Here is a 12,010-nt window from a genome sequence, read left to right as displayed (position 1 = left end):
AACATCCCCTGCATGCCCTGGCCCTGCTGGGTCTGCCCCAGGGTCAGGACAAAGAGTGAGTGTTTGCCAAGGCTCAGGCTGCCCCCACCATCACTCCTGCTACACTGACACACGAGTTCATGGGCAAATGGAGCATCAGAGGAGATAATTCAACCCTTGGTGGTGCCCAAACCTCTCCCTCCTTCTCCATCCCCATCTTCCTTGTGTGTCTGGGGACTGCCCAGGCTGAAATCAGAGCATGAAACCTGCCAGCAGTTAAACAGTGTGTTACCTCCTGGCCTGGATTTACTGGGTGGCACAGACACAGGTCTGCTCTGAGGCTTTGGCATTTCCAGGTCAATTAATCTGGGAAAAGCTTTACACAGGTTAGAAAAACATTCCTTAGAGCAAGAAGTGCTCTGCTCTAGGTGTGGCCTGAAGAGGTCAACCAGGTCTGAACACTTAAAGAAAATAAAAATATGTAAACCTAATACTTTTCTTGGGCTTCTTTAGACACCATTAGAAGCACAATTGCAACAGCTGTTTTGGAACAAAACGTTTCATCTTGTATCAAATGTGCCTCAGAATATTCTGAGTACTGCTCAGCACAAGCTACATTTTTGCTGACAAAGCTGTTGCTGAGCTGCAAAAACAATCCAGCAGGTACTTTTTTGCGGATATTGTTCTCATCACCTTTTTTTCACAACTTTTTTTTCTTTGCCTGGAAATCGAGATTTACTGGTGTGTTTCTCAAAGAATCTGGGGGTGTTCAAACACAGTTTCATGTGCAGCAGGGGAGTAAATAACCTAAAAAAGGTCTAATTACCATCAGTTAAAGATTAAAAGAAGAGTAGTTTCTCTCAATCCTTCTCAAGGGACTGAGGCTGGATCTCCTCTGCAAGGTATCTCCCTCTTGAGTCCAACCCTTTGAATTTCCCATGAAAAAGAACCAGTTCTGCTCCACGCCCATGTGGGGTATTTGCTCAGCCTGGAAATTCTCACAGGACAATCACAAACAGGACTGAAACTCGCCCTTTCTCTATTTTTTATTGCTGACTGTGAAGTAAGATAACACCCAGGTACCCCTGAAATGCCAGGCAGTGGAAGGATTGCAGGAAAACTTATTAATGTCCAAAGTCAAGAACATCAGACATACAGAACATCAACCTTAAGGGTGTTCCAAACACGGGCCCTGGGGAATGACAGGCCCCTGTTCTTCTCAGGGCTTTCCTCAACCCTGTCCCCCCAGGGGGACCCTCACATGTCTGCAGGATTTATCTTTCCCTCCTGCCAGGGAGAGCTGTGCTTGATTCCTGGCACCGTTCCACCCCTGTCTGCCCACCCTGTTCCTCCCCTACCCCAGGGTTGAGCTGCCCTGAGCCCCTCTCAGCTCACTCAGGAGCCTGTAAATGCCACATGAAGGGATGTGGAGGCGAAACTTTAACCCCTGCCCTGATCCAGGGGCATCTGAAACCCAGCGAGGTCTCATCTGTCTCTCTGTAGCACAGAAAGATTTCAGGATCAGCCCAGTAAGACCTTTAATTGACACCCAAAGGAGCCCAGGTGATTCCCAGGACAGGCTGACTCACAAGTGGCTGCTGGAGGTGCCTGTTTTAGGCACTTGTGTTCACTTCCAGTGCCAAATCCTCACCCCCAGGCATCAATTACCTCCAGGAGTCCCACTCCACCCTCCCCTGACTGTCGAGTACAACAGAAACCAGCAGCTCCCAAAGGCACAGGGCTGACTCAGGAATGCTGAGACATTTCTCCAGCACTGAAATGCTCCTGCAGCAAATGTTTGAGTGATGCAGATCCATCATCCTCAGAAACAGGCGCCAGACCAGCTACTGAAATAGCAAAGGGATGAGGAGTGGAGGATGTAAATAGGAGACAAGCTATTTTGGCAAGGAAATGAGCAGTGGAAAAGGCAGCTCTCTCCATTAGTGGTTTCTTCTCATGCTGTCATACTTGCAAGTCAACATCTACAGAAAAACAAGGTGAAGGGTTGAACAAGTTGAGAGAGGAAGTTGCTTTTAAACGACAGTTCATGCCCACAGAAACACATGGAAACACAGAGACCATGGGAACATGGAGCATGAGCTGCTTTCCAAAGGTGGTGGATGTAAAAGGCAGAAATGTGTGTGCAGCCCACAGTGAAAAATGCTCTGTTCACAATTCTCTAACCCTGGCTGGGACTTTGCAGGGTAAATCAGCCTCTGTATTTTGCTCCTTCCCAGCACAGCTGCACACCCAGCCAGGATGGAAAGGGAATTTGTGGAAAGAGTCTCTCTGTCACCATCCACAGGAGCATCCTGAACTGTGTGTAGGAGTCAGAAATGGAAGAGATCGGAAGCTCCAGAGTATATACTATCTTTGATTCAGCTCTCCACTTCCAGAAGAGCCATTTTCAGCCTCTGAACTCATTCCAGGTTGTTCCCCAAGTCCTGAATCTTCTCTCCAGTGTGCAGGAGGCTTGTTACTATTAGCTGGAATATTTATCCACTCCTCTCCCGCAACCCAAGAAGTGAAAAGTGCTTGAAGAAGAGAACCTGAGAGGATAGAAAAATATTGCTCATCTAATGAATACAATCCATCATACCCTGTTCTGTGAGAGAGCTGGCACCAAATCAGGGAACAGAAATTAAATAAAAGTGCACATAAAACACTGCTCAGAGACTGAGTGCGATGATGGCTGGACCAGCAGTGCTACATGGTGCAGTGTTGCAATGAATTCACCTTCTAAAGTCAGCCAATAAAAGCATCATTGGGAAATGAGGGAACGGTGAATCAAAGCCTGAAAGCTGAATGGGTTTAATAAAATGTGTATTCACATTAACCACTGACTCAAAGGTGAAAACCTGCTCTCGAATATACCTGACAGAGCAGTGTTTTCTTCTTTGCTATTCCTTCCCTGGAAACACATGAAACTGGTCCTGGTTTGATCCTTCTGTCAGACCTTATCTTGCTGCAAGTGCTGAGGAGAAAACTTCATCCCCTTCCTTCACCTTCCTCACATGAATAGCTAGAAAGTGTAGCCTGAGGCCTTTGCTCTTTCCTCCCTGGAACACCTTCCAGCCATGGGAAAACACAGGTGCTACTCAGGACTGAACCCCAGAGGGAAAGGATCCCTGAGCAGCCCTTCAGCCTGGCACTCAGCCTGGCACCTGAGCTGCTGCTGGGCAGGCTGGGGGTCCCAGCTGTGCTGCACAGCCCTCCTGGAGCCAGCTCAGCCAGGCTGGGAGGGACAGGCTCCAATCCAGCTGCTTGTGGCACTGCAGCATCATTCCAGCTCACTCACCCTCTTAATATAAGGGACAGGAAACGTCTCTTTTGAGCTGCAATTCAATTAGGCTCCAAATAAAGCTGCCCCAGCAGGCTCTCGAGCCCAGCAAAGCACTCCATGGCTCCTTTCTGATGTTCTCTGTCAGCACCCTGCACTTAACAATGAAGAACTACTGATGCCCTTCTCCTGCTGAGCTGTCCTGGCAGCAGAGCTCCCTTTCTCCTGCTGCCACACAGCCATGGCATTCCCCAGCCCTGCACACAAACCTGGCAGCTTCTGACACACTGATGGGATTAGAACCCAAAGTTTGGGAATTCCTGGCATATGGAAAGGACAGAAGCATCTGCTGTCATCCCTGATTAAAGCAGCAGCACGAAACACATCCTGTCCTCCTGCAGGAAGCACAAAACAGCAAAGAAACACCACGTTGAAGACGTGATGGGCCCCACGGTGATGAAATCAAGAAGCTGCAGCTCTGCAAACCCTCTGCCACCTTTGCATAAATGTCACAAATGATCCTGAGAGCTCAGAGGCCTCTGGGATCTCTGCAGCAGCTTCTCTGCCCAGAACATCCGACCCCACACAGCTGCCAACACCTTCACCTGGCTGGGCTCAGATTCCAGTGGCTCCCAAGCAGCAAACCTGTCACTGAGGGAGATGCCAGAACTGTGCCACTGTCAGAGGGCACACAAGGCAGGGCCACACAGCGAGGCCACAACTGTTGACAAGGCTTTTGCACGGGGGATTTTATTCAAAATGTAGATTGCAAATAAATTTAGAAGCAGACTCAGCGAGGCTCCCATGGAAACAGCACAAAAGCCCATACGGGGCTTGGATGACTTGAGCCTTGGCAGTCCTGACTAATCCCTTAAGTGCCATCCAATTACTGCAAATGTGTTTGGCAGCTGCTGCAGGGATTGCAAAGAATTAAATGGTCAGTGGCACTCACCGGAACTTACAAGCCACAGAACTCTGTAATGCATTTAAGAAAAAACATCTAAAAAGGAAAATAGCATTACCCACTGCAAGGGCTGACCTCCTTGAGAGCCATAAGGGACAATAAAAGGGATCCAAGTAATCAGGGAAACAATTCAGAGAAGAAACCAGGAAAAAAAAAAAAGAGAGAAACATTGTTTGTTAGCTTTCCATCAGGCAATATTGATAAACCAAAGGAGACAGGAACTCTTTTGCCTTCTGAAGGTCTGAATGAGAAATCTTTGTTTAGTCTGCTGCTGTTTATAAACACACAATATGGTCAGCCAAACATGACAGAAATAAAACACCACACAAATAGGGACAGAGAAAGGAACACTACCAAGTGTCTATCTCTGTCCTTCTTTGGGATCAAAAAACACCTGAGGGAGCCTGAGAGAATTTTGCTGCTCAGGAGAAACAACTGGTCCTGCCTAAAGCAACCATGGGGTCTGCCCAGGCACCTTCTCTCTCCAAACCCTCTAAATTGCCATTACTGGTAACCTGTAGAGCCAATGTTTCAGATTAAAGGACATCTCTTCACTAGGGAAAGAGAAGGAATATTGATGCTGAAATCCCTGAGAGGACAGGAGGCCCCTGTACTGCACCAGTACACAGAGTTCAATCCAGAACCCTCAAAGCTTTTCTGACCTGCTCTAGCAAATATCCTCCCTCTGCTTCTGCCCTGCAATCAAAACTCAATTGCACTAAATTCAATGGCAGAACCAAAGGTGCAGAATTTAACTCTGGAAATCAATTGGTTCTCAGACACAGCAACACCCCGTGGATTTCCCCTCGTCCCTGCCCCAGCAGAAGGGCCAAGGTGCCTGTGTGACCCTCACACCTCAGCATTGGGACTTTCTTCTTTTAGGCCAGATAAGAGTTCTCTGCTGAAGGTGATTTCTCATGGGGATTTTCCCAGTTCTGCTTTTTAAGCACTGTGGAAAAAGAAATAAAAGGAGCAAAACTTCAGCTGCTTTTCAGCAAACTCTCTCAGACTGGAGGAACCCCCAGCCCTGTGCTGCCACCAAGCTGTGTCCCATGTCCATAACCCGAGTTAAGGCTGTGACACCCTGTCAGGAGCCACAAGAGCCTGAAGTGCTCCAAGAGTCATTCCACAGGGAGTGTGCCTGGGGCAGGAGCCGTGAGACACATAGGGGGGTTTGCACACACATGTGCAATGCCTGTGGACATGGAATCATTGCATGTTATGGGCTTGGGAGGGACCTCAAGACCAGCCAGTCCCAACTCCCCCTGCCATGGGCATCTCCCACCAGCTCTGGTTGCCCCAGGCCTTACCCAGCCTGGCCTAGGACACAGCCAGGGATGGGGCAGCCACAGTTCCATGGGCAGCCTGTGCCAGGGGCTGCCCACCCTCAGTGGAGTGACACGTGTATTCTGTACACATACACACACACATACCCTGTGCATGTGTGTAGAATACACATCTACACACACATGTATAGAACACATGTGTACATATACGCACACGTGTGCACATGGATAGAATACATGTACATATATACACACATGCATGTGCCCAGAATATATGTATACATATATGTGCACATGTATGAAATATATGTATACATTATTGTGCTGGTTTAGAGGTAAACTGGCAGGAGAAATGAACTCTACACAAAAGAGATCATAAGTCAGAGTTACAATATCACTAAGAATATTAAAATGAATACAATGGCACAAGGAGAAATGGGTTTTAACCCACAAAACCCAGTATGACCCAGTGTGAAGGTGCTAATGACTCCCTGGCCCATTGTCCCTGGGAAATGAATCGAGGGGGAAGGACACACAGCTGTGATCACCCCCACACAGTGATAACTGGTCCCATCTGCTGAACTAGGACAATTATATACACGTGTGCACATGTGTAGAATACACATGTGTGCACATGTACAGAACATGTGTGTACACATATGCACACGTACAGAACACCTATGTACATATATACACATGTGTGCACACACTGAACACATGCATACACACACGTGTGCACACGCACAGAACACACGTGTCCATCCACACACACGTGTGCACACGCACAGAACACACGTGTACATATATACACAGGTGTGAACACGCACAGAGCACATGCATACACACGTGTGCAGATGCACAGAACACACGTGTACACGCACATACATGTACACATGCACAGAACACACGTGTGCACACGCACAGAACACACGTGTCCATCCACACACACGTGTGCACACGCACAGAACACACGCGTCCATCCACACACACGTGTGCACACGCACAGAACACACGTGTCCATCCACAGAACACACGTGTGCACACGCACAGAACACACGTGTCCATCCACACACACGTGTGCACACGCACAGAACACACGTGTCCATCCACACACACGTGTGCACACGCACAGAACACACGTGTCCATCCACACAGCCCTACAGCGCTCCCGTCCCAGGTCACCCTGTCGGGCCGGGGGTGTGTCCAGGGCGTGTCCACGGCGAGCCTGTCGCGGCCCCGCCCTTGCCGCGCTATCGCGAGACCGATTCAAACGGGCGGCGGGCGGGCTTGTACCGGCGTGTCCCGTCCCGTCAAGTTCCTGCCCCGGTCCCGGTCCGGGTCCCGGTCCCGCCATGTTCCTGCGGTCGGGGGCGGTCCGCACCTACTCCCGGCGGGACGGGTTCGTGCGCCTGTTGCGGCCGCCCGACCCCTGGATCTCGCCGCCGATGAACCGCCGGAACCTCTTCAGCTCGAGCTCGGCCTCCGTCAGCGCCATGTCCAGCGGCACCAGCGCATCCGCGGGCCCTTCCGACGACCAGGACTACTCGCCGCCCCGCAAGCTCCGCCCGTGGTTCGACAGCGGCAGCCCGGCCGAGGACCCGCACATGCGGCTGCGGCCGCGCAGGAAGCGGAGCCGGCAGGCGGGGAGCGGCGCGGCGGGGCGGGCACGGCGGGACACGCAGAACCGGCCGCGGGGCACGGAGGACCGGGAACGGGACAAGGAGAACCGGCCGCGGGACAAGGAGAACCGGCCGCGGGGCAAGGAGAACCGGCCGCGGGGCAAGGAGAACCGGCCGCGGGGCAAGGAGAACAGGCCGCCGCTGCTCTCGTCGCCCTGCCCGTTCCCGCCGCCCTCGCGTGGGCCGCCCTGGCGGCGGCGGGGCGCGGCCCCGCTGTGCAGCACCCCCCAGACACCTGCTCCGGCCCGGCCCCGCCGCCCGCAGCCGCCGCTCAGCTCCACCACCGACAGCGACAGCCCCCCGGCCCGGCCCCGCCGCCCGGCGCCGCTCACCTCCATCACCGACGGCGACAGCCCCCCGGCCCGGCCCTGCCGCCCGGCGCCGCTCATCTCCATCACCGACAGCGACAGCCCCCTGGCCTGGCCCCGCCGCCCGGCGCCGCTCACCTCCATCACCGACGGCGACAGCCGCCCGGCCCGGCCCCGCCGCCGCGCCCGGGCGCTGAGGCGCAGCTCGCTGCTGTTCAGCACCACCGTCGAGGACGGGCTGGGCCCGCCGCGCTGCCATCCGCTGCTGCCGCTGAACTCTCCCGAGGAGTGTCCGGGGCAGCCCCCGCCGAGCTCGCCCGAGGGGTGCCCGGGGCAGCCCCCGCCGAGCTCGCCCGAGGAGTGCCCGGGGCAGTCCCCGCCGCCGCCGGGCCGGGGCAGCCCCGCGGGGGAAGCTGCGGACCGGGGCACCGAGCCACGGCTGCCCTGCCATGCCCGGAGGTCGTCCCTGCAGCGATCGTGCCGCGCACGGGCTGCCCCGTCCCCGCAGGACGCCCCGGGCGAGCCGCAGTACCCCGTGCCCTGTGGCCGTGATGCTTCTGAGGATCGCAGCAGAGGGACAGCAAAAGGAAGCTCGAGCTGTCGCAGAGACTTAGCCAAGGAGTACCAGCTTGTGCCGGTGGTGGTCTTGGACCCTCTGGAAGTGCCAAGGAGGCTGGTGAGCATGAAACTCAGCAGACAGTCTGCTGTTCCACGTGCCTGCCAGCAGCCTGCATCTCCCGTGGGCCACCAAGGGAGCCTGGAGCACAAACAGCAAAGAGCCAAGGCTGCCCACAGGGAGGGCAGTGCCTGCAGGAGGGTCTGCGTCAGTGGCATCAGTGCCAGCCGCTGGCACAGCCTCCGGCCCAAAAGGCACAAGCACAAGAGACAGCAGCAGCCCAAGAACCACTTTTCCAGAGCACAGGTAAGGAAAAAACCAGCGCAGAAGAGTGTTCTGGAGTCGTCTGCAGATGTAAGAGACAGTGACTCTTGGTTCCTCAATAGCTCCTGGGCTCGAGTTCGAGGGTCTCTGTCCTTCCACAAGAAGAAGAAAGTGACCACTGATGACAGTTTCTGCAGCACCAGCATCCTCAGCACCCCAAGGAAGTCCCAGCTCTCAGGCTATCAAGCCAGCTGGTCGACAAGGAGGGCTCAGGGCTGCTTCTGGAGTGCTTCCTCCATGGTCCTGCTGGCTCCCAGCAGCTCCCCTTACGTCCTCCACCTGATGCTGACGGACGCAGAGAAGGTGTTTGGGGAATGCCACCAGGAAGGGCCGATTGCTTTTGAGGATTGCATTCCTTTAGATAAGAAGAAAACTTGCAAGAAAATTGGAGAAGGGGTGTTTGGGGAGGTGTTCCAGATAGACAGTGAGAGAGGACCTGTGGCCCTAAAAGTAATTCCCGTTGAGGGGACAGAGAAAGTAAATGGTGAACCTCAAAAGAGCTTTGGGGAGATTCTGCCTGAGATAATAATTTCAAAAGAACTCAGTCTTCTGTCTGAGGAATCTGCAAATAGGACTGTTGGGTTCATCAGCCTGTACTCTGTGCACTGTGTTCAAGGAGCCTATCCCAAGCATCTCCTGAAAGCGTGGGACAAATACCACAAAGAAATAGGGTCAGATAATAACCGGCCAGACTCTTTTGGGAACGAGCAGCTCTTCATGATTCTGGAGTTTGAATTTGGAGGCCGGGACTTGTCGTGTATGCGTAGAAGTTTCTCCTCAGTGACACAAGCAAGAAGCATTTTGCACCAGGTCACTGCATCCCTGGCCGTGGCAGAGCAGGAGCTGCACTTTGAGCACAGGGACCTGCACTGGGGGAACGTGCTGGTCAAAACAACAAATGAAAAGGCAATTCATTATATGCTGAGTGGGGCAACACACACGATCCCCACAGAAGGGATTCAGGTCAACATCATCGACTACACCCTGTCCCGGCTGGAGAAGGATGGGCTGACTGTGTTCTGTGACCTTACCACAGAAGAGGAGCTGTTTCAAGGCACAGGGGACTACCAGTTTGACATCTACAGGCAAATGAAAGCAGAGAACTCCAACAACTGGACTGGCTACTACCCACACAGCAACGTGCTCTGGCTGCACTACCTGGCAGATAAACTTTTGAATGGGATGCGCTACAAGAAAAAGGCATCGACTCCTGCCCTGAAGAACATAAAGATGCAGCTCACCAAGTTCCACAAAGAGGTGCTGACTTTTGAGTCTGCCCACGACGTTTTACAGAACAGCAGCCTCTTCCAGTGAGCACAGCAGGGCAGTGTTCCAAGGACTGAGACGCTGATACTGCCTTGCTCCTCTGCTTTTTTTGATGTGTGATCTTTTTACCTGTTGGCCCAATGAAGTGTGTAATACAAAAAAAAAGTCTGAAAAAATCCCCTCCAAAAGTCTTCCACTTTCAGATGTTTCTGTATCTACTGTTTTTGAGGGGTGACAGAGGGGAGATGACCCTTGCTGTTGACTTTCGTCAATTTTTGTTAAGTTCACTTTTGTAAAATAAAGGTGACAGTATTTCTCCATGCCTGATAAATGCCCTGAATTTGACATAAATTTCCTTACCCTGTTAGTCTTAGATTAATAAAGATTCTTTTTGTATTGTATTTCTTACAAATTCCTTTTTAAAGAAGAAAACCTGGGCTCCTCTCCCCAGGGGCTGCAGGACCCTGCCAGGCCCCTGCTCTGCTCTGTCATGGGCCTCCCATGGGGTCACAGCCTCCTTTGGCCCCCCCCTGCTCCCCGTGGGCTCCTCCAGAGCTCTGCACCCCGATGGTCCTCCCTGGACTTCAGGGGAGCCTCAGCTCAGGCACCTGCAGAACCTCCTGGCCCTCCTGCACTGCCCTTGGAACTGCACTGTTGGTCACGTGTTCTCCCTCCACTCTTTCCTGCCTGCAATTTTCATCAGCACAATAACTCTCTTTCCCTGTTTAATTATGTTATCCCAGAGGTGTTACTGTGACCCTTGCTGGGCCCTGCCCTGGATCTGCTGGACTGGCTCTGTGGGACACCCCTGGAGCCCCTCAGTACCAAAACCTGGCCACGGGAAGACAACACTCACCTGGTGAAATTAATGTTAATTGCAGAGCTGGTGGGCGGGCCCGTGGTGAGCACTCCAGAGTCTGGATCACAAGGTCGTGAGTTCGAGTCTCAGTGGGACCGTCCCCTGGCAGTAAATGCCTCCCTGCCATCTGATCCCATCAGATCTCGGATGCTCAGCAGGGTCAGCCCCGGTTGGCACCTGGTGTTGTGACAGTCCCGAGGACTTCACTGTCACTGTCCAAGCTCACTCGGCCATGGCAGGTGGACCTTGGGACTGAAACATTGGGGCCAGTTCTGCTCACGCTGAGCCTCACCTGAACAATCCCCTGCACAAGCTGGAAGGGCACAGAGCACACCCACGTGGGGACAGCCCTTCCCAAAGCTTCCTTCACAAAGTTTGGCCATCCAGGCAGACCTGGTTTGGAGCTTTCATCCAAGTGCCAAATCTCTGAAAACTTTGACTATTTTGAGGGAAAAGACAGACAAAATATCAATTACCCTGTAAATACTCTGTAAGTCAAACATGGTGACTAATGTATTTTCTGTTCATCATTCCCTTATGGAAATATTAGACATTAAGTGTAGGAATATAAAAATTATCTTTAGGAAATGCACCCCAGCCATGAACTCAGTTAGAAGGAAGAGCAGCTCTGGCCCAGTTGTAAAGAGAGGATGAAGAGCAGCTACTCAGAGTATGATTTAGAGGCTGGGAAAAGGGAACTGAATGGTTTCTGCTGGCAGGTGTCTCCCTGAACACGGGCTGTGGGTGGTGCTGGTTGGCCACAGTGCCCAGCAGGAGGGCACGGCTGCCAAAGGGACACAAAAACACACCGGGAAATTCAGCTCTGCCGGGTCTGCTCCCATAAAACCAAGGAGGCACAAATAGCCCAATAAAAGCTTGAGAGTCTTAAATCAGATAAATCCGGTATTTAGGCTCTAGTTCTAAAAGCTGAAATGCTCCCTCCCTTCCACCCTGGAGCTATTCCAAGGTTTGTTTAGGAATTACTCGGTGTCTGTGCTGGGTTTCCTCGCAGCAGTTTGCCCTGAGCCGTGGGCTCTGCTACAATCAGACCTGAAAATGTGCAGTTTGGGTGGTTCAGGACCCTCTGAGTTGTCACCTCTGTTACTGAAACCTTCATGGTCACTCCTCAGTGTGGCCCATCACTGACTCTGTTCTAGAAGCAGAGAGGAAGAGGGTCTTTATTCAATGAGAGGCCTGAAGCATTTTGATTGTGGGAATCACCCCCTCCAGCTGCTGTCACACACAGGACAGTGCAACAGCCCAATTCATTATTCAATAATAGGAAAAAGCTTCCTTCTTAATACCAAAGGCAGACACCTCCATGCTCTATGAAACATTCTATCATTCCTGTCTTACAACTGACTTTGGGCACTGTACCACTTGATCAGCTCTTCAGTCACTCTCCAGGGTACATTTTTCCAATAAAATGATGTTTTCTGCTTTATGTAA

General features: G+C 52.4%; 1 protein-coding gene across 1 annotated transcript; it reads left to right on the top strand.

The window, feature by feature from the left end:
• Positions 1-6,783: 6,783 nt before the first annotated feature.
• On the top strand, positions 6,784-10,103 carry HASPIN (histone H3 associated protein kinase). The gene has a single exon (XM_071575350.1). The coding sequence runs from the start codon at positions 6,862-6,864 to the stop codon at positions 9,748-9,750; it is 2,889 nt and encodes a 962-aa protein (XP_071431451.1). The 5' UTR covers positions 6,784-6,861; the 3' UTR covers positions 9,751-10,103.
• Positions 10,104-12,010: the final 1,907 nt, after the last annotated feature.

Source organism: Pithys albifrons, chromosome 21 (genome assembly GCF_047495875.1).
Source record: "Pithys albifrons albifrons isolate INPA30051 chromosome 21, PitAlb_v1, whole genome shotgun sequence".
NCBI lineage: Eukaryota > Metazoa > Chordata > Aves > Passeriformes > Thamnophilidae > Pithys > Pithys albifrons.
Note: the sequence above shows the minus strand (reverse complement) of the source record. Positions and strands in the feature narration are given on the sequence as shown.

Bases quoted from the DNA above. Each gene is read 5' to 3' on its own strand.
- HASPIN (XM_071575350.1), top strand. From the start codon at position 6,862: ATGTTCCTGCGGTCGGGGGCGGTCCGCACCTACTCCCGGCGGGACGGG.